Raw genomic sequence first — 22,993 nt, forward strand, 5'->3', positions numbered from 1 at the left:
AACATGGGTACATGCATGGTCTAGGATCACACCATATTGACAGCTGTCAAACATGGATGTAAGCTTGCCTGATAAAGCTGAAACTAAAGACTGAAGTGAGGGCTGTGTCTTGCAGCTAATGAGGTGTGTAAAGGCACTTCAGCTGCTATCTGAACAGATAGCATAAGTCAGTCATTCTTATTTAGAGAAAGGTGATGGCTAGTCCTGAGACCTGGCTGAGGAAATGAATGTAATCCTCCCCTAAGGAAAATTGCTTGTGTGTTGTAAAATGCACAGTACTGCAGCTGTTTACCCTAATGACAGGTATCTCATTGTATAAACTGAGGAAATCAATGGAATGAGATTTCAGTAAAGGAATGCTCTGTGAAGGATGCTGAGGAAAAAGTGGCATAAGTTTTGGGAGAGCTGAGGCTCCAAAGACAGGCAATTTTCCTTCCCCACCCTTTCTTTCCTAAATCTGTTGTTTCAATGAGACCTTTTTATACAGCACACTTTAAATCTGTCCTAGGACACCACAGATGTTATCCCAGAGTCCAAAGTCTTGAATCTTATTTTACGTCTTTAATGGATAACTTTTTGCTATATCTATGATTCAATTTGCTTCTGAGGTAGGATATAAGAAAATAGCCTGCTACAGAAAAATAACATTCCTTGTAAATATGATGGCTATTTATGTAGAGATTAAGCTTTTTTTCCCATGAGCAACTGTGAAAATTATCTTTGATAATATTACATTGTGAATCAGAACAGGTATTATTAGTCTTGTTTTGCTAGTTTGTTGGAAATTAATTCAGAAAGCTTTCAGTTTCCTACAGACTAATAGGCATAGAAACTAACTTGTTAAAATGGTGATTTTTCTATCCATAGATACATGAAATAAACAACAGTTGCAAATGTCTGTGAATATAGGGCATCCTCATCCATTTGAATATAAATCATCCTAATCATCAGTTTGATGATAACAGTTTCCATCATTGACATCGCAGCATTCCAAGACCTGTTGCCAGTATTGAAAATAATGGTGAGAGTAGGACTGAGGTGCTTGTTCTCTACACCCTGTGGCACTCTGCTGAGTGTTGCCAATCTCTGCAGTCTGACTAAATTCTCACTGAGTAAAATTTGATGCTGTCATACTTAATGCAAGGCACTGACTAAACTGCTGACAGCTTCCTTGCTTTGTTGTCAGTTACTAAGTTGCTGACCTGACCCAAATGAATCACGTATTTTAGCTTCTGCTCAGCAAACTTATACTGACTGTGTCTAGCTTTGAAATAATCAAGAAGAAAAAGGTAGATGATAGTAGGAATAGTACCCATAAAAAATGGAATCCTTTTGTATTGTCTATGTAGAGTTTCATTTTACATTTAATTTGATCTAGTTTAGCTAATGTTGCAGGTGCCAATTAGAAGTTGATCTCTACAGCTTCTATCATGTAGTTAACTGTCTTCTATAGGCATCATTTAGTTGGCCTATAAAATGCACAGTGATGCCAATGTATGTCAAAGTTCATGTGATAGCTTTCTACCTGTCCAAACATCTAAAGATGTTTTCCAGTTTTCAAGGTAAACCAACAAGTTCCATGGTTACCACTTCCATGTGTTCAGTATGAACAAGACTATACATCCTGAATGGAGGTTTCCTTTTACTTATTGATGATTTGCAAGTTATTAAGGTTTTGTAATTTAATATTGTTGGTTTGTTTTCTGTGGACTAGAGTGGTTGGTCTTAAACAGTTTTCATCTTCTTCCCCTTTTTAAGTATTATGGCTTTGAGAAGAATTATTACTTCTTCATCTGACATGCATGTTGTCAGCCTTGAGTTGCCACTAACTCACCACAATCATGTAAAATGCAATTATGTGTAGACGTCAAATTGCATAAATGTGATTTCATCCTTATAACTTTACATCTTTTTTCTTACTTCTAACTATTTACAGTCCTTCCCTCAAAGTTCAAAATGGTATTTCACTGGAAGGTTATGCCTGGCAATTCTGTAATAGGTACTCTTCCCCATGAAGGCAAAATAATGACAGCATGCTTTTTGAAAATTCATTTCTGGCTAAAGGAATATAAGCAATACCTAAGAGTGGCATTTCAGTTATAGGCACTATGCATTCCATTTCAGCTAGACAAGGAATTGTGTTAATCCTACAAGCCTCAACAGTTCTTTGTGTCTGAAAAATGTTCAGCATTTCACACGGGATTATTAAATACTTTTTTTTTAACCCGCTCTAACCATCTTCACTGCCTTTAATTTTTTTATTTTCCTTCCCTTCCATGATCTTCTTAATTTCCTATCCAATACGAGAAGTTGTGATTTCATTTAAGCATAAGTCGACATAAACCAAGTCATGGTATGTGGTCTAAGTGAACAAAGTTACAGCTATTTACCGGGTTTAGGGGCATGACTGCCTTCAGACTTCATGGAAGGTGGCCACATAATATCCTTCTGCAACAGGTAAGCAGACCCCTAAGAATGAAATTCCAGTATTTCATTGGCATGCAGGGCTGTATAATAACTAACATCCATCTCTTCAAGCCAATCTGCTAGCTTCCAAAAAGATTGAATAATTTTATGGCTAACAGTACATCTGGTAATGCAAGGTCAGAATCTGCTCATATTTTAGAAACAATGCATAGAAGGTGGCCTTCGAGTTAAGACAGTGAAAACTGAGTTCTGAGATGTGTCTTATTTTCTTGGGATACAGTGGGCAAAGTGCTTAACCTCCATTTCTCAATAGTAAAACATATCTAATTATCTCACGTCCAATTTCTGTTTCAGTTCATTGAGCTTTTCTTTAGAGAAACATTTTTATTCAGTTCCTGCAGACACAAGAACATTCATTGTGCAATTAGATTCTGTATAGACTGTTGTTAACAGGTAGTCCAATGCTTATATTCAATAAGATGTGCCACATGCTAGGCACTGTGGAAAATTATGGTGAATGTTCTTACTGAGAATACACATAAGAGTATGCCCAACCTAATGGAATGGGAAAAATGTTTGGGGGAGGAAGTGGAATAAAAGGAGGGAGGCCTGCTATGCTGCTCTAGTGGGCTCTTCCAGCATGCTCTAAATCTGGGGACAATCTGAATGGAACCAGGCATGTTGTCTCTAATACCATATGTGTGTTTTCTCTAAGCACTATACTTTAACTCTGCTCTCATATGCTTTGTGTACGACTACTGTACTCTCAGTACAGGGCTGGATGCATTTGAGGACAATTTTCAGTATGTTTGGGATATCTTTCTGTAACTTTGTTTAAACAAATATTTGAGGATGCTTTATGGGATATAAACCAGGCAGAGTTTCCTGAATTAACTTTCAAGTCCATTTTGGAGGGAAGATTTGTATCTGTGTATTTCCATGCAGAGCAAAATCCTTTAGCTACAGGGTGAAAAATACAGAGCAGCATCTCTGCTTTGGAAATCTAACATTATGATTTTTGGGGGAAGAGATGATAATCTTTGCATGAAACAAAACAGCAGATCAATTAATTTTTTTGCTGGCACAACTACAGAGACGAGCAGAAGGGGTCTGCTTGACTTACTGACAAATGAATTAGTGGAACAATCTGAAATGCAGATAATGTCTGCTACACTTTGACTTCAGGGTAAGATGTTCCAGGCCCCAGAAGGAAGTTGTACAAAACCAGTCAATTTAATTACCTGTCAGAATAGAAGAAATTATTGCTCAGTGTCTGGCTTTTCATGCCCTGAAACTATAGGAGCTCCTGTGTAGTAGCTAGTTGAATGCAATAAGTGCGTGTTTCAGGTGCTGGGGGTTTTCTTCTCTTCAGTGCTGAATTCTTCTGTGTAACATGTTTCATAGTTCTGTGACAGTGTTCTGAAAGTATAAAATTCTCAAAGGGTGTTAAATGAATGGCTTTATCTGGTAATCATTTAAACTTGAATTACAGTAAAAATTAATGAAAGCATCTACAGTAATATTAAGCGCAGAACTGCAGAGCCAGCTATTATCAAACTTTTTATGACTGTACTTGCTCATTCATCACATTTATAAACTGTTCTTTCTTTGTGCTCTGACGCATGGAAACGGCTTCCAGGTTTTTTGGCATTGGAGGCAAGCTATTGCAGTGGAGATCAAAATGTAGAAGATATTTCAGAAGTAAAAAAAACTTGCCGTGAAATATGAAACCTAAAAATACAAAAATGAGAAAGTTATGTGAAAGGTTAAGGTTATAAATGAATGCAAGTTGATTTTTTACTCCATTTAATTCTTTCTGTCACTTCCTGCTTATATCACCTACAAATTTCAGTGTAAAGACTTATGAAATGCAGAAAATGCAAAAAACTCGTATGGGAGCATTTTTCTTCTGTATCTTTCTGTATCTGCTCATTTCCTTTTTTGTTTTTACTAAGTCATAATAGAGAATTGCATTTGTAGATATGTCAGAAGACCAAATAATTTTCCCTTTCAATACATTTTAATTAATTTTGGAAATTGTAGACCAGATTGTAACTCCTTAGAATCCACAGGTCTTGATTTGTGATTTTTTTTTTGTCCGAAACTAATGAAACCCAGAGAGATTACAGATATATTTACAACTATATATATGTGAAGCAAACAACCACTTTCTAAAAATAAATGGTATCATTTGGGATTAAGAACAAGTGGGAATTTGCAACTATTTAATTATTTTGCCATATCTCATATTTAATGATATTGAAATATATATATATATTATAAAAATGTTGAGTTATTGCAACTTGAAGGTATTTTCAATGCAATACCTTTTTCTGCATTATATTTGCAGGCTTTTATAATTAAATGTTGGGATCTTATAGAGGAGAGTAAATTCCAGTGATGGGAAGAGAATTTAGCCACCTGAAGTTGAAAGTATTTTGTTGTGACACAATATTGGCTATGCTCTGAAGGAAATTTATTTCAGTTTCAATATGTAATGGGAGCTTGAAAAAAATTAAATATTGTCAAATGCAGCCATCCAAGTTGTTGAGTGATGACATTCATTACTGAAATACAGAATTGTAATTGGAGTGAAGCAAAGAGTTCTTTTGACTCTTCAGCTGTGCCAGAAAGTGCATATTCTGAATTTTCAGGAGAATAGAAGTTTTCAGTTTTTCTGATTTATCCTTCTTCAGTGTAGCTAGCCTGGAAGACAGTAGAGTTATTGCTTAGGCACTCACAAAGAGGCTCTAGCTATGTTGGCCCAGACTGCATTGGATCTCACAACCTCTTTTCAGATTTATCCCAAATGTATGCCTGTAAGTGCTGGTAGTATGCATACATGTGGCAGGAATTCAGGTTTAGTCAAATAGATAATAAAAAATATTCTTCTATAAACATTTAGATGTCAGGGACAAAATAGTGCTCCAGAAAATGAAGTGAGAATAAGTTGTCCAAGAAGAGATGATACATTAAGAATCCAAGATACATTAAGAGATGATACATTAAGAATCCAAGAAACTGATACATTAAATATTGTAAATGACTTGTAATGCAATGAGTTTTCTGAATATTCTGAAGAAAACTGATGTAAAGAATCTCACTAAATTAGCTTGCAGTTATCTAATGAGTCCAACAGCCCTCAAAAATGTCTTACAAATAGAAGTGTTGAAAATTTCATATCTTAAATTACATGTAATTTATTCCTCGATTTTTAATTCATGCTTTTTTCACATGTATGAACATGATCATGTAGCTTTTAAATTTATACATATGTCCAAACTCACTAGTTTAAAAGTTTCTTGATGAAATGAATTATTTTTGAATATGTAGCTTACTTGTCACAAATAATCAACATGCCTGTTGTAGACAAGGTTGTTTGCAGTTCATAAGACATAAACGGTCCTTGAATTGCACAGAATTTTCACTCTTTCTTGATCTGATGATTGCAAAAATATAGAAGAAAGGGAATTATCTATCTACATCTATTTGTCAGTTAAATTGCAGCTTCTGAAAGTGACACTTTTATTGCATAGGCTAGTGGCCAAAGAGGGAAAAGAAAGTTCTGTGAAAGGTTTCTGAAAATGTGAAATCTGTGTGTTACACCTACACCTGGACAATTATTTTGTCTTCAGAAAACATCTAGTTAAGATGAAGAATAATAATTACTTTGTGTTTTGTTAATGGAAAAAGATATGGGCAAAAGATAAATCTTTTAAAGGGGTAAAGATAGATCAAAATAGGATGTGAGGTAGGGTTTAAGCTTTGGGCTTCAAAAATGGAAAATAAGTTATTCAGCATGCATTTCAGCATTCTGTTATTTCAGAAGGTTGACTATAACATAAACAATACTGTTTTAGAAGAAACTTCTTTAAGAAATATTTGTTCATTCTGGTTACAGAGGTAAGCATACAGATTTTTCCTTTAATATTGACTGCTTTTTGGCCAGTTAAAGAAATATGATCTCCCTGCTGTTCATGTTGAATAAAAACAGCTGCACAAAAGTCTTTGATCCGTATGATGAAACAGGATTACCTGAAATGTGGTATCTCATTTGGATACCATTGGTACATTTGCGAAATATCATTTGCACCAACCCCACAGTGCAGCCAACAAGAGTCACTTCCCTGCTTTCTTTGTTGCATGGCTTAAATGTACCTATGAGACTTTGAAGCCAGCTCAGCAACAAAGCTGCTAGATACTTTTCATTAGTTTTATGTTCAATATTTATGTATCTTTCTTATAATAATCAAAGTTCAAAAAAATTAATGAGCATATACAGTTTTATAAAAAGTAACTCCTGCAAAAAATGAGTAGAAAGTAGTGAACATTATTTTAACTTCCTACACCACTTGTTATTACAGAAAAACACTGTGCAAAATCTGAAGAATCAGTTAAATCAGTTAAATTAACGTACACTGCTTATAATGTAACACACTTTTTATTATAAAATTGGCTTCTGTGGTTTCATTATAGAGACATTTTTTAATTGCTTAACTGAAGGTTCAGCCAAAGCACCAGCATTTATATTCAGATTTTTTCCTTAGAATTACAGTATATAAATACTTAAAGTATGTATGTTTTTATTGGTAACTCTCTTATGAATTACTTATACAAATAATGAAATATCTATTGCACAAATATTGGGCAGTGTGTAGAGAATTATAAGCATCTGAATAATTTGATTCCTGCAGTGTACTCTAAATCTTTTATGAAAAAGCTGATTTCTTTTAAAAATCGGGTCAAGTTCTTTAGGTAGTAATGTTTTATAGTCTGGAAGTGCTGCACTGCTTAGTTTCAATGGAGAAAAACAAAATGGGAGTTAGACAGTATTGTGATGGAAATGCTGACTCTGCCAGTATGAGAATGTCAGAGTATTTCACTTTGACTTTTCTTGCTGGACATACTTAACACCACTAAGGATAAAATTACTTTTTAATTTACAGCTTATCTCTCTGCACTTTCTGTAGTGGTCAGAGTTCCCTATTATAATTTCTCCCTAAGGCTATATCTTAAAGTTTCACTTCAGCTGCCATTTTAAATTAACTTTTAAGAGTGTGCAGAGAGGAAAACCTCTCTATTCCTCAGTGACTCTCAAAAAACATAAGTTCCAGCAGGATTATGCATTAGAGAGAACCTTGAACTGTTTTTCTTAAGACCCTTGTGCTTACTTAGTCAGTGTACTGTTCAACTCTGTTTATATTTTGTTCAGGGTCATTAAAATCCCAGACACACGTGCTCCTATGTATTTCCATGCATGGAGGATTGTGAGGGCATAAAGAAAAGAGGAGTGAATAGAAAGGCACATTGTGTGGCTTGCTGCTTGATGTCAGTGTGCATGAGCTGCTGCTTACCTGGCATATGACTGTCCTTTTTTGTTTGCTGTTCTGGTTTTGCCACAAAGTAGCCAGTAGAAAAGCAAAGAGGGTTTGAAGCATGAAAAATGAGTACCTAATCATTGTTCCCCTACTACCAAAATATCTCTTCCTTGTCTGTTGACTTTCCAGTCTAGTGATTGTTTCACTGTCTGCCTTAAATATTTAATTGCTATAATTTTAATATACAGGAGATATAATGTAGGTGTAAACTAAGCGTGATTGAAGAAAAGCAAGACAAAGAGTGGAAATGCACACAAGAAAAGAAATGGTGGAAAGAGAATGAAGAAGAAAGTAGGAGAGAGTAGAAAAATGTAGTGCAATTTGAAATTGAGCAAGATAGAGAATGACTAATAAAATTGATTTCAGTTATATAAAGTGTATATTACTTTTTTTTTTTAATTGGTTAGCCAATATCTGACATCTTACAGTAGTTTCTTTCAAGTAGTTATTTTTCAAGGGGGCAGTTCTCTACAAATTTGCATGAACTGTAGCATGGCCTGCAGGAATGCACCCACGGTGCAAGCTGGAAGACTTATTCTGGGGACTGATATGTACACACATCTGCAAACCCTTTTGTTGGTGTCTCTGTCTGGTTTTTTCCTATTTGCACACTTAATGCATACAGAGAACCTGCAACAAAGGGATAGGGAAATGAGTTGATGATTTCACGCTTGGTACCCAGAAGTTATGAAAGAGGTATCTTTTAAAACAATGATCTCTGTGTAGAGAATTTTCTTTTTCTCAAAGCATCTGCCATGCGTTTGTTCCTCTGAGTTATTTTCTTTCAGGCTGGGTTTGGTTTGGTGTATTTTAACTCTCCAGAAGTATTTCTGTCTTCTCAGGGCTAGAAAATAATCCTCTTATCCCCAAGAGGATCAGTAGGCTGGAATAGACTGGACATGAGTTAATGCTGCCCTAGTTAGCATAAAACTGGAATTTTCTTGTAAGACTTGCTTTGTGGTTATTTTTCTGTGTCTAGCCATGAGTCCTGGTTTCTTTGGCTCATTTTCCCTTTGATAGTGATTTGTTGCTTGCTTTAGTGATCCCTTCGCAGTAAGAGGGAATGCTTCAAAGATTTGTCTTTGAATCTTTTTCAGTCCTTAGGAGCAGAAAATTCTCCTCTATGATTATTCTGATTGTAATGCAGTAAGGCTGACTGCACAAAGATATAAATATATAAAAGATGAAAAAGTGGCATTCAGTCTGTGTTTGGGAAAAAAATACTTCACTTATTTTTATTTGATGACCCTTTTTTGAATTCACAAACTCTCTTGATCTGAACTGGCAACTGGAAAGTTATTGCTGAATCAGTATTTGAGTATTTTCTTATTCACCTAATTTTGATGTAATCACCAAAAGAAATTCATGACAAGTAATCCTCCTCTTTTATCAACCTGTACACAGAAAAGAAAATACAATTAGAAACGGAAAGAGAGTACAACTAAGCCTCTTCCAGTGTTCACTGTTTGAAATTCCTGTGCTCTTGCCAATTGTAAAGGTGAATTCTTCTTTCCGCAATAAACAGTGGAGTCCCGCACCAGGTGTGTTTCCCATGCATCAAACATTGCCTTAATGACAGCTGAGGTAATTTGGTATCGAATTGCTTACTCATGTGCTTTCCTCTGGGGCAGGCAGTGTCTGATGAAGCAGGTCAGGACTCGTTTTCAGTATGACACTGATGTGATACAACAAGTCTTAATCCCAGCTAGTGCTGAGGAATAGCTCCCACTACTTGAGACTGACCATGTGCATGTGTATGCACAAATCAAGGGACAACGTAGAACTTGTCCTCCTAAGAAAACAGTTTACTTATTAAATGTTACCTGACAAAAATATATAAATGGATTTTTTTTGGTGTTTTAGGTTCTCATGCTTCAGACAATTTCTTAAGCACTTTATGAACATAGAACTTAGGAAACAATAGAAAGCCATACAGCTTGCATGAAACTAAAATAGGATCTGTCTGAGAAAATAATTAGGCTTGGAGGAGAGGTTTTCCTTTGCAGGATGTTTCTGGAAAGGAAAGAAAAATAGAACAAATGGTTATGCAGGGCTTCATATTACAGGCTCTTGTCTGTGATTGTCTAGAAATTGAATTAACTTCTCTCTTGTGCATATTGTTTAAAATGCAGCTTAGGAAAGGCTACACAGAGGTTAAGACTCTGAAGGTCTAATAATCAGAAATAGTAGCAGAGGTCCTCACACTGGTAGAAGGGACGACTTGTGACAAGAGGAAAGGAGGGGAAGAGGGGGAAGAGAAATGTTAATTTTGGCAGTAGAGCTGACAGAATAGATTTGTCTCCAAGGCAAATAGTTGTAAAAGTAGGCCAAAGGGGTCTGCTGAGTAAACAAATGGAAGTTTGTTAGTTCTTTCCAAAAATGATACTTTCTCTGTGCACTATCTAGGTAACAGAAGACAGAAAAAGAACTTGTTAGCATTTTAATTACTGAAGACAATTGCATATAGCTTAATGCCACTACAAACTGAGGGTTTTGCCTTCAGGAATAAAACATCTATTGTTCATTAACACAGAGAGCTTGCCCACAATTATTATGTTGTTAAGGGGAATTGTGTTATGTTATGTGTAAACCTGGTGGGTTTCTTAACTCTGCATTCTGTAATAACCATGACATTTCAAGTTTTACAATGCAATATTTTCAGAAGGCTGCTTTAAACCATTTTTTATTTATTTTAATTACATGAAGTTTGTAATTAAAAAGAACAATAAAAGTGAGGCTGTTCAATTTTAAAGACTTCTCACTGATAGTTATTTTATAGTATCTGTCATCCTGTCGTGTTGCATGCTTTTCCTAAATAGGTAGGAACTCCTTGAGGTTATTTTTGTTTCTGGGGGTAATGGGAAGTCATCTGATAGAGGGGTAAAAAATTTAAATCTGAAGTATTACTGGAATGTAACTGCAAAAATTCTCTCATCAACACATACAAATTAAAGGAAAAATACCAAATTTTTGTGGCAAATTTTAAATATTTAAAAATATTTTTAACAATTTGGTCATCTTTTACTTTGAATTGACTATCCATAAATTTCTGAGGTTATATTTGTTAATTTTTTTAAAAAAACATACTAGAGTAGAAAACTAAAAGTTTGGGGGGAAGATCCCTTTTGAAGCTTGTTGTCGATTAATTCCTCATTTTGTTCTTGTTAGAACAAGATTTGAATGTTGGGGTGGCAGAGGAAGAAGAGGAAAAGGAGGGAAGGGAGAGGACATAGAAAAACACAGATTAGGATTATGGAATGAGAAGAAGGGAAGAAAGAGTGGTAAAGATCAGAGTCAGTTTGCAGGACTGAAATGGGAATAACAGCCGTGGCAAGGCTGGGCAAAATTTATTTTCAGGATATAGGGACAATCTGAGAACAGAAGACTGGTTGCTCATGAGTGATTTTCTTTTAATGACTCTCCAATCTGTCTCTGCTCCCTGCAAAAATGCACAGCAGATACTAAAACCCAAGAATTACTGATTTCTCATACTTGCTGGGCTGCCAGAGATAGAGATAAATCAGGGCATAGCCCAGGGTAATAGGACTACCTGATATCAGGGCATCAAACAGAAAAAAAGGTGGGAACAGGTACGTTCATTGCAGCAGTATGGGCTGAGAACACAGAGTAGTTTACACTGGCAAATGCTTGATTGACCTGATGTAAACAAAATTATGCTTTGCTTTTACATACTTATAAGTCACCCTAGATAAGTGTCTGTTTTGTCTGTACCTAAATCCATCCCTTTTGTTGGGACGTACCTTTTTGGTAGTGGAAGATGTATTACTTACATGCATAAAAATCCAGCCCTGGGAAACCAGTTTATGTTCTTGATCAAAAGCAAGAGTAAACCTATTTAAAGCGTACCAATATGAAACCTGTGCCATGGGATCATGTTAGGTTGACTGGGCAAGATGGACAAAAATCCCAGAATCCCAGAATGGGTCAGGATGGAAGGGACCACAGTGGGTCATCTGTCCCAGCCTCCCTGATCAAGCAGAGCACATGGCACAGGATTGCATCCAGACAGTTATTGAGTATCTCCAGTGTGGGAGACCCCACACCCTCTCTCTGCAATCCCTTCTGGTGCTCAATTACCTGCACAGTTAAGTTCTTCCTAATATTCTGGTGGGACTTTCTGTGAATCAGTTGCCTGTTGTCTCTTGTCCTGTTGACACCACTGAGTAGAAGCTGTATCTGTCCTTTTGTTACCCTCCCTTCAGATATTTCTATACATTCATGATGTCCCATCTCAGTTGTCTCTTCTCCAGGCTGACCAGGCCCATCTCCTATTCTTATATAAGAGATGCTCCAGTCTCTTAATTATCTTTGTTGCCCTCTCAACAGGAGCTCCAGAAGCTCCATGTCTCTCTTGTCCTGAGGAGCCCAGAGCTGGACACAGCACTCCAGGCAAGGCCTCACCAGGGCTGAGTAGATGTGCAAGATCACCTCCCTTGACCAGCTGGAATGTTCTTCCTAATGCACCCCAGGACACCATTGGCCTCTTGGCCACCAGGACCCTGCTGGCTCTTGGACAGCTGGGTGTCCACCAGCCTCCAGCCCATACTGATACATGATTATTCCTCCCCAGGTGTGGGAATCTGCATCTGCCTTTGCTGAATTTCAGCTGGTTCCTCTCTGCCCATCTCTCCAACCTGACAAGGTCCCTCTGAAGAGCTGCACAGCCCTCTGGGGGATTGGCCACCTCTCCCAGCTTTGTGTCATCAGTGAACTTGCTGAGGAGGCACCTTCTCAACCAGCCAAGCCATTGATGAATAATACTAGGCCAAATATGGACCCCTGGGGGACACCACTAGTGACAGGCTTCCAGCTAGACCCTGTGCTACTGATTGCAAATTCAGATATTTTGTGTGCAGAATCAGCGGCGTTTAGGTAGATGGGAGTGATAAATTATATCAAAATGGATTAGACTGTGGTCAAAACAAGCCAATACACAAGTTATGCAGGAAAAACTCATTTACCAAAACAGGACAGGAGATAGTTTTAAAATGTGGGTGTGTTGTGTACAATTTTATTTGTATTCAGATATGTCTCCCTACCTTTTAAACAAAGTTTATTCTAACAAGTCATTTCTTTGTGAAATACTTTCTTTGTTAAACACTTCAAAGCACCATGTGCTGATTTCAGTAGCAATTTAGATTTTTGCAGCAGAGTGTAATGTCTTCTTGTGTGCGATGAGCCTGAACCAATCCTTTATATTCTTTTTGTCTTTGTCTTTCTACGTGTGTGTGGGCTGCAGATGGTTCTGTGAAGGAAAAGAGCTCCAGAATTCCCCTGACATTCAGATCCATTCTGAAAGTGGAGGACTTCATTCACTAATTATAGTAGAAGCCTTTGAAGACGACACTGGGCGCTATACTTGTCTGGCTTCAAATTCTTTTGGTTCAGATAGCACATCAGCTGAAATATTCATTGAAGGTAAGAGATAAAATAATAAAATACTTGATGCATATAAGAAAAGATAATTAAGCTGAAGTTCACTTTTGGTTCTTTATCTTAACATTACATTCAGTATGGTGATAATTTTATGGTATTCCTCTGCTTTTCTTTAACAAACACATTTTTAACATCAAATAATATTAATTCAGATATTTCTATAAATGTATCAGGAATCACTGAATAGATTGCTATTTATTTAGGGCAGAAAAGAGATAAAGAATGAAATAGGAGGAACCAACAAAAACTTTGGCAAATCATTATAAGCTGTACTTTTGTAAATCACTAGTTCAAGTTTTGACTAGTGATAGTAATAATGATTTTCCTGGTAGCAGTAATCCCCATCTCAGTTTTGACATATCTGCCTCCCTCTGCAAGTATATCTGGCTGCCCAAAATGATTCGTCTTTAGTGTCATCTTTAGTCATGTGTAAATGTACTATAATCCATTATCTTTAGCATACTGATTTTAAGTCAGATTAAGGTCAGTCATATTGGTTTTGTCCACAAACAGCTGCTAGTTATTGTCAAAATATTTCCTGACTGCAAAATTAGTAATAACTCAAGTATTATTTTCTCTGAGAAAATTTAATGATGACCATGAGTAAAATTATTAAGTTATCTTTTAGTAGAGGACTGTATTTCAGGCAAGATTATCTTAACTGAATACCAATTTTTATTTTATTTCATACATCTCCCAAAAAATTAGGTACTACATATTCTTTTACCTTTTGTAACTCATTAAAGTTAATTTAAATGGTCACTTGAAAGCATAAAATAAATTAACATAAGAAATAGTCACAAGAAGTCTAAATAGTGACACACTAAAATTATTAAATAGATTTTTATTAAACAAAAAAAACCCCTTTTTGCTCTTAATTAGCTAAATCATTACATAGCCTTTATAGGATTTATTTCATTATGCTCTCTATTCTCAGAACTTTTTAATATGCCATTGGGATATAATAGCAAAATCCCCAAGACCTTTCTGAATCATAGAGATTCTAGTAGGAGTTTTCTTTACAATAGTAATCATGATTTCAGAATTACTCAGGTGTAGTACAAATGCATACTGCTGTGTGAGGTTATAGGGACAGGAGCAACAGTAAAAGATGAATAAAAGAATTCATTCTCTGACATCTGCCAGTCTTGCTATATGGAAGTCCTATCTTGAAGTTTTATAACATGTTACTTTGAAAGAGAAAGACTTGTACAAGTCATAAGGCTCATCCCCTGTCATTTTTAAGGAAAACAGGTTGTCACACAAGCAGTGCTTTGTACATTAATAGACTTGATGACACTGATGTGTCATACTTTCTTTTGTGCAGCAGGCCCAGCCATGCAAGACCTGGTTGTTCTGCGTTCTTAAGAAATCCTTTCATGTAGACCTACTTTGATGACTGGACATTTGCTTCTCTCTTCTCATCTGTTCTATACTACTTGTTGCTTTGATTTCTTTTACAGCATAAACTTTGTAAATCAATAGGGTACTTGGGTGTTTTAGTCCCAGCATTGTTACATTGGAATCTGTCTATGCTATACTGTGCATATTGATTATGAAATGCTTATGGTTTGCATTAAACATACAGCTATCCATATATATGCACAAATTCCTTGAGGAATAATATGTACTGCATAAATGTCTAGAATAAATGTGTGAAGTATCTGTTGTTAGGAAAAATTAGGACAAAGGGAATAAGTGCTTTCATATTTTTTTCTTTAAGTAAGCTCGGGGTATTGCCAAACACATACATTATATCAAGACTTCCACTGGCAAGAAATAGCAGAAAATAAATGTTATGTGTAGGTTAATGTAAATAGTCTGAAATGTGGACATCATGGGCAGCAAGTTTAGTCTGAAAATGTCTTGGTACACTGAGTTGCTCTTACTTAAGTTTGAAGATTTGTTATCTGTATAAGCCATATGTTTGCTTAAGCTTCAAATTTAAAATTTAAGTAAATAAAATTATACATTTCCCGTAAAGCAATAGTGCTCAGCATTTTTTTCTTTTCTGTCTTGGCCATATTTGTCTCAATATGAAGGGAGACAGCTAGGAGCCCAGGGAAAGCAGTGTGCAATTAAATTGGCATGGTTATGATTTCTGTAACTGTCTAAAGTACATAGTTCAGTCTTTATCAGATAAAAAAACTGCCATAGTTTGTTACAGAGGGTTCTCAATTCTTGAAGTGAAATGCAAAAGTATCATAGTTTTTCCTTTGGAATTTAAACATTAAATAAATCAATAAAAATATATGAGATTATTGAAAAAACTTCTTTTCCAGGTGCCAGTTCTACAGATTCAGAGACTGAAAGTTTAATTTTCCAGTTAAAATCTGGAGCTATGCCACAGTAAGTATGTAAAGCATTACCAATATTGTGTAAATGTTCTTAATAAGGGATACTGGAAAATCTTTGGTTTTACAATCCGAACAAGCATCTGGGGTATGCTTGTGTATGCCTTGTCTTTTTTGTTTCTCTCATGTGATATAAATGTGTAGTATAATAACTGTAAATCGTATTAATTTGCTTGTTCTGTCAGAGAAGGCTGGCCTCACTCTGACAACATATTTGTTGATGCCAACTTTTCATATTCAAAAGTAAACTCAAGTTAACCAAATTTTCATTTGTAGTCACTCATCCAGTGCCTCCAAAAAAATATGTAGAGGACTACAATTAAAGAAAAAAAATAGTTTCATCTTAAATCAGTACTTTTTATTGTGTGAGGAAGTGCAAATTAGCCAAAGGTTGTGTTCTACTCAAGCTTCATTCATCCATCTTGATCTTAAGCAGTCATGTTGATCTTTTCAGTTGATAATAACATATTTAAATATGTAGAAAGTACAAGGTGGCTTATGTATGAAAAACTAACACATTCTCATTTCAGATCCTATAAAATGCTTCCTGGGTTTCTATTTTTCAGGGCCCAAAAGAAAACCACTTCTGTTTCTTTGACAATAGGATCTTCTACACCAAAATCAGGAGTGACCACAGCTGTAATTCAACCTATCTCCATGCCCAGTCAGCAGGTATTTTTAGACAATTTTTAAAAAAGTAAAAGTCTGAAGAAAACTTCAGATTTTCTTCCAAGATTTACAATGTCTGAAAAACTGTCATTTTGAGGAATCATATTGTTAAACTATAAACTTGCATTACTATGTTAAGAATTATGGTTTTTAAAAATTAAGTATTTATCCACTGAATGGGACATAAAAGTAAATATACGTATGGATTCTTACACAACATGTAACATAGCATTTAAGCAGCAGACAGATGTAGTGATGATGAAAATTACAGAGTTTATCACTTAATAGTGACTTGTTCAAGTCCTAAAAGAATGTACTACAAATGAATGCCTGCAATATTTTATAGCAAAAGTTTTAAATTTTGTTATTAAATTTAATATTGCTGACATTTCTTTGGGCCCTTTAGAGAAAAAGAAATTTTACTATCTAAATGTTAAATATAGAAAATCATGTTCATTCATTTGTACTAAGTCTTTAATACCACTGTAGCTAACTTTATATGTTTACATGTAAATCGTAAAATACAAACAAAATTAAAATCTCTGTCATCCTATACATGGTAAATTCTTTTCCCTTCCTTGAGCTAACCTTGATAATCTTTGAGGCACCTGGATTTATTTATCACTGCATCAGTGAAAGGATGTAGGAGCAGGAGAAGCAAAAATGCTTCAGTGCAAAAGATATACTTGAATCTATTAACAGGAGTCAAATCCTCAAAATACGTTCAGGCAAAGACAATTGGACACAAAATTCTTATTGGAAGTACAGAAGCCCTCAAGCATGCGTTTTGATTTCAGAATATAACAGATGTGAAATAGTGATGTTTTCCAAGAAGTATGGTAGAAAGAACAATAAGATTGCACATGTGAGAGTTTGCATTTTTGCATATACACGGGGGCCGTATATTGAAACTAGTATTCTTTCCATTTCACAGCTTTCTTGCATTGCTTTGCAGGCTCAAAGCCCTACTTCATACCTGCACCATCTGGATGGATCCAAGCCTATCTATTCTGCACCTATTTTTACAAAGGTATGTTTTATCCGTCATGATTTTTATATCATCCTCTTGTAGTCCAAAAGAAAATACCAAAATTATGTATCCTAATGCAAGAAGGCTTGATCAAGTTCAAGCTTTTCAGTATCAATGACTTCCTAAGAAAATACTTTTCTACTGCAACAGTAAAGTTCTTATGCATTCTACTAGTGGATTAAAATGAATATTCTGTATGAGTTTTCTTATGGCTGTGACTGCTCTCCATTGATAAATCTTTGTAAAATATAGCAAGGTAAGTACTAATTACTAATAATAGTCTTGACAAAGCTTCATTCACAATAATTTATCCACTGATAAGAACAAATAACACAGGCTTTTAAACTCTGATTTAGAAAAAAAATTGTAATTTAAAAATCATAGAACTACTTAGGTTGGGAAAGACCTTTAAGATCATCAAGCCCAACCATCAACCCAGCACAACTAAGCCCACTGCTAAACCATGTTGATAAGTGCCACATCTACACGGCTTTTAAATACCTCCATGCATGGTGGCTTCCCTGGGTAGCCAGTACTTGGCAACCCTTTCTCTGAACAATTTTTCCAATATCCAATCTAAACCTCCTTGTCACACCTTCAGGCCATTTCCTATTGTCCAATTGTGTGTTACTTTTGAGAAGACCTCAACCCCCACTTCATTACAAATTCCTGGAGAGCAATTACATCCCCCAAGCCTCTGTTTCTCATGACTAAACAACACCAGTTCTCTCAGCTGCTTCTCATAGGATTTATGCTCTAAACCCTTTACTAGTTTTGTTGCTCTTCTTTGGACGTGCTCCAGCACTTCAATGTTTTTCCTGAGGGGCCAAAACTCAGCATGGGATTCGAGGTGCTGCCTCACCACTGCTTAGTACAAGAGCCAATCCTTTCTTCTGCTGATCATACTTTTTAGAAGAGAAGTTTCTATTCAGAAAATTCTATTCAGTATTTCTCAGGTAATTACTTAAGTCAATATTTATCTTCATGGTCATCCCAAATCAAACTTAAGAACCAGGAATTAGGTAGCAGCAAAAAAAGGATGGCATGCTTCCCTATCTATAAAATACAGCTTCAGTTGAAAATATTATTTCAATTTGCCTCAAACAATGATTTCCATAGTAGTAATTATTATTTAATCACTACTTGCTGAAGCCAAAATGAAGCATTTCTGGTTATTACTTCAGGAAAACATTTGATTAAAAATTAATATGGACAGCAAATAGTTTTGCCTGGAGATAAGAGTAAGAGTAAGCCCTGCTCTCTACAGCTGTCTAGCTTGGCTCCAGCGTATTCCTGTCTCATGTCTAGAAAGGTCTGATTCTGTCCCTCTTAATTCTGCACCCATACTGCAGGTGTCACAAGAGGGTGAATAGTGGAGGTGCAGGAGATTAGAGAATGTGGTTACTGCATGGTTGGGAGGCAGGCAATTTCCAGGTAAGAGTGGGAAATAGAAGTCCATCCCACATCCAGAGACTACCAAAGCAATCAAAATTCTGCTGTTTCTTCCTAATGCTCATATCTCTTGTCCCTGAAATTCTTTATTGAAGAATTTGAGCTGCTTAATACAGTTGGGACATACCAAACCAAAGAAACTAATTAAACAAGAAAACAATCCAGAAACGAACAATAAAATATAAACTTAATCCAGTGTCCTGACATAAATTTCTCCCCATGCAAAGTTCAGGGAACAGCTCAAAGATGTTCAGGTTTCCATGTAACAAAATTCTTATGTATTTGATTATCTAGAGATCTGTGAATATAAACTAGAATAACTCTGAGCTTAGACCTAACTTCAAGTGCTTTGCTGTAGTGAGGTCTAAAACTTTGTCAATAAATTGCAAAGGAAATAAGACAGCCACTGCAGAGTAAAAAGGACTCCTTGATTTATAATATTGGGATAGACAACAAAGGTAAAAATAGTGGCTATCATCTGTCAGTTCTGTTACTTAAAATATTGTGTTTCCCTCTGGTTGCAGCTCTTCATTAAAGATCTAGTCTCTTCCAAAATTTTTCATGTGTGTACAGTGATTTATTACAGCCAGAGTACTGTCTCAGAAGCTATCCATACTCTAGTTAATATATCCTAATCATATTGGTGTCATCTAATTTTTCTTCGTTTGTTACATATGGCTCAGATGAAAAGCAGCTCCACCTTCTAGAGCTGGACCCAAAAGCAGCTCAGCTACTCTCAGGCTTAAGTCAACCAATAGTTCCAGAATTTTCATTTCAATTTGTGGAAGAACAAAAATTGAAAGCTCAAACTACAGTGATCTGCTTGTGTTAATTTGAGCAATTAAATACTTCTGCACTTTTCCAGTCTGTGGTCTTTTTTAAGAATGTATTTGTAAATAACTTATACAATAATTTTTAACTATATAGACATATTAAATTCAATCAGAATGAAAGAAAATGTCTATTGCAAAAATGTAATGACACAATAAAGTTGAATTACAAAGGGAAGAAAATACTATTGTTAACAATGTAAAGTGCTTCTGGTTTATTTTAATTGTGATGTTTACATTTCAGGAGCTACAAAATGCCACAGCATCTGAAGGCCAAGTCGTAGTATTGGAATGCAGGGTTAGAGGACCCCCTCCCATTCACGTTAAGTGGTTTCGACAGGGCATTGAAATTCAAGATTCTCCAGACTTCAGAATTCTCCAAAAAAGTAAGGCAATGTCATGGTTTAACTTCAGCCAGCAGTTGAGGACCACACAGATCCTCATTCATTCTCCCCCAGTGTACTGGGAAAGTGAATTGGAAAGTAAGAGTGAGAGAACTCATGGGTTGACATACAGTTTAATAGGGAAAGCAAAAGTCTCAGAAGCAAAGCAAAACAAGGAATCTTTTCACCCCTTCCCATGGGCAGGCAGGTGTTTAGCTATTCTGAGGAAAGAAAGGTTCCATTACCTGTAAGTTGTTTGGGAAGAATGTTGACTAACTCTGAATGTTACCCCTTCCTCCTTCTTCAACCAGATCTATATGCTGAGCATAATGTCATATGGTTTGGAATATCACTTTGATCACTGCAGTTTACTTGTCCTGGCTGTGTTCCCTCCCAATTCTTTGTGCATCTCAACCTCCTCACTATCAGCAAGATAAAAGTAGCAGAAAAGGCCTTTATAAAAAAGTCTCTGTATTACCAACACTGTTTTAAGCACAGATCTTAAACATGGCCCAATACCAACTACTGTGAAGAAAATTAACTCTACCCCACTTAAACCCAGGACATTTTCCACTCCCTTATTCCATACCATTTATGTCATGCTCAGGTCCCATACTAGCCAAGAGATGCTCATGCACCACCATTTCTCATCCTTTGGTCTAGTACACAGATAGCATTCCCTTAGTCTATGCATCATCCCTGTAAAATTTCACAAAACCTACTTTGACTTCAGTTAGTCCATGTCTTTGGGCTCCATCTGTTGCAATGATACTCAGAACAGGAGAGGTGGTGTGTTGCATGGACTTACCAAGCACCAAAGCCAGCCCAGGCCAGGTCATCACTGCCCTTGCACTGCTTCTTGTGAGGGCTTCTGCTCAATTGTTTCACATTGTTCCTGGTACAGGAATTCCTATAACATGCAACTCAAATCAGAGGTTACAACAATTTAAGAGTATTGCCATTATGATCTTCACCCATGCTCCCACTGGACCCTAACATTGGATTTAATATTACAATTAACTCCTCTCCTTGTTTCTAGCCCAGCTAGCAACAAGAGATTCTGGCTGTCTTCACCTCAGTCAATTCCAGATGTAGTGGACACCATTCCAAGTGAAAGCCAACTTGGCCTGCACTTTGCTGCCAAAGGGGCTGAGGAAAAACACATTGATGATGTGATGCCACACAATTGTGGCATCCCACTTGGCTGCCTTTGGCTCCAGTTCATCTTGAAGTTCTAGCATGTCTGGCACAGCTGCACTCAGCCAAAATCAGCTCAGGCAATAATCTGAAGTGGCTGTTTTTAATACAGAATGGAAAAAGATTGTGAAATTAGTCTGTCAGGATTCAGTTTTGGACAGAGTCCTTTCCTCTTCCCATTTCAGTGCTAATGGCTAGAAGTAATAACTGAACTGCTGCTACTGACAAACAATTTAAATATTGCTGATTTTGTAATGTCTGTACAGGTTCTCTACTTATTTACAGTATTTCAGTATAATATGTTCATTCAGTACACTGGTATTTATTAATGTAATCTCTAACAAATTTTTCTTGTTTGTTTTCCTTCCTTGTGATGTGATATGCAGAGCCACGATCTGCAACTGAACCTGGTAAGAATCATATGAAAAAATAATCTCTTGATTCACTAGCTCTTTGAGTTTGTACTGAAGCCATAAATAGAAAAGTGTTTCTGCTGAACAGCAGTAAGCTGAAACCCCCTTAAAGACAATGCTGCTTTATCACACCTCCCATACTGTACTCTGTCCTTTACATCAATTCCTTTATTAGTTAAACAGTAAATTCCATTTAGACCAGCAAGGGGAGTAAATGGTTTGCTTGCTACTGAGGGAAAAAGGACAAGTCCCACAAAATTCCATTACCCAAATGGTACTCATAAGAATTACATAACACCCGACCACTAAGTGCTAGTTTTACCAATCCAGCTTGGCAGATGTGATGTGTCTTAAACACAAGTAAAACCTGATCCTAAAAAAAAAAAAAAAGGCAAAAAAGGCACTGACTCAATTTTTCTAGCCTATTCACAAGATAAAAGTCCCAGATTTCAACAAGTAAAAAGTGTTCTTCCAGCTGCAGGTTTTCTCTGTCTGCTTCATTTTCCCGTTATACATCATTATATACTGGAGGGAAGTTCTTGAATAGTAAGTGGATGCTGAAAGACTGAGAATGTTTTTTTAATGTTTCTAGCTCAAACATGTAGAAGAGAAGACAGCAATACAGTCTGATCTTTGCTTTAAGAGTGTGGCCAGTTGTGCTTGAATATTCTTGAATTCGGAGAGAGTTTTAATTATGACACTGAAAAAAACAGAAAAGTTTTCTATCTTAGATCTGAGTATTTCCAAAGAGTGTCTCTGAAGGATGCTATCAGTGGGGGGATGCTTTAACTCTGAGGGGTTGAATTGATGGCAGGACAGACCTAGCAGCTGAGAGATATTTGTAAAGTAGCACTGTGACTATGAGGATACAGGCTAGGAAAAGTGCAACTTTCTTTAATTTTCATGGAAATGAGAGGAAGGAAAGAGGGAAAAATCTTTTCTTTGTCAGCTATTCATAATTTTCTTGCTACTTCACAAAATTGTTATATACCTATTTTGCCTCATGTCCATTATACATATATAGGCTGCACACACATACAGGTGTGCATGCTCTATCCTAACAGTTAATACTGTTATTCATGGTGTGCAACATCATCAGCTCTAGTATTAGCTGATGCCCTGAATATGTGTGACTGAATGATTTCATTTGTGGAGGCTGGAAATGTGAGCCATACAAAGGAAAAAAGAGTATTGGAAAACCAAATAACCTCTAATGAGGAATTAAAATATGTCCAAGTGCTAGCAATGGACTATTAGTATTTTATAGTCATAACACAAACTTTAGGGTTTAAGTATTGTAAGTTAGGATACAAAACAATTTGAAGAGAGTTTCAATATCATATCAAGCCTTTGGATATGAAAATAAATAAAAGATAATACATTTGTGTTGAAATAAGTTTAAT

The 22,993-nt window shown here is 36.1% G+C and overlaps 1 protein-coding gene across 9 annotated transcripts in view; it reads left to right on the forward strand.

Moving 5' to 3' along the window:
- Positions 1 to 22,993, forward strand: part of PALLD (palladin, cytoskeletal associated protein) — a 187,723-nt gene that overhangs the window by 48,173 nt on the left and 116,557 nt on the right. For 5 of the 9 annotated variants that reach the window (XM_036382775.2, XM_036382780.2, XM_036382782.2 and 2 more), the window contains exons 3-8: positions 13,066 to 13,244; positions 15,545 to 15,611; positions 16,183 to 16,288; positions 17,220 to 17,315; positions 19,842 to 19,983; positions 21,564 to 21,587. In XM_036382775.2, coding sequence (XP_036238668.1) covers positions 13,066 to 13,244; positions 15,545 to 15,611; positions 16,183 to 16,288; positions 17,220 to 17,315; positions 19,842 to 19,983; positions 21,564 to 21,587 — 614 coding nt within the window. The remainder of the gene's footprint in view (positions 1 to 13,065; positions 13,245 to 15,544; positions 15,612 to 16,182; positions 16,289 to 17,219; positions 17,316 to 19,841; positions 19,984 to 21,563; positions 21,588 to 22,993) is intronic. The other 4 variants (XM_036382778.1, XM_036382781.1, XM_036382783.1 and 1 more) reach the window with 1 other exon arrangement.

Source organism: Molothrus ater, chromosome 4, assembly GCF_012460135.2.
Source record: "Molothrus ater isolate BHLD 08-10-18 breed brown headed cowbird chromosome 4, BPBGC_Mater_1.1, whole genome shotgun sequence".
Classification (NCBI taxonomy): Eukaryota; Metazoa; Chordata; class Aves; order Passeriformes; family Icteridae; genus Molothrus; species Molothrus ater.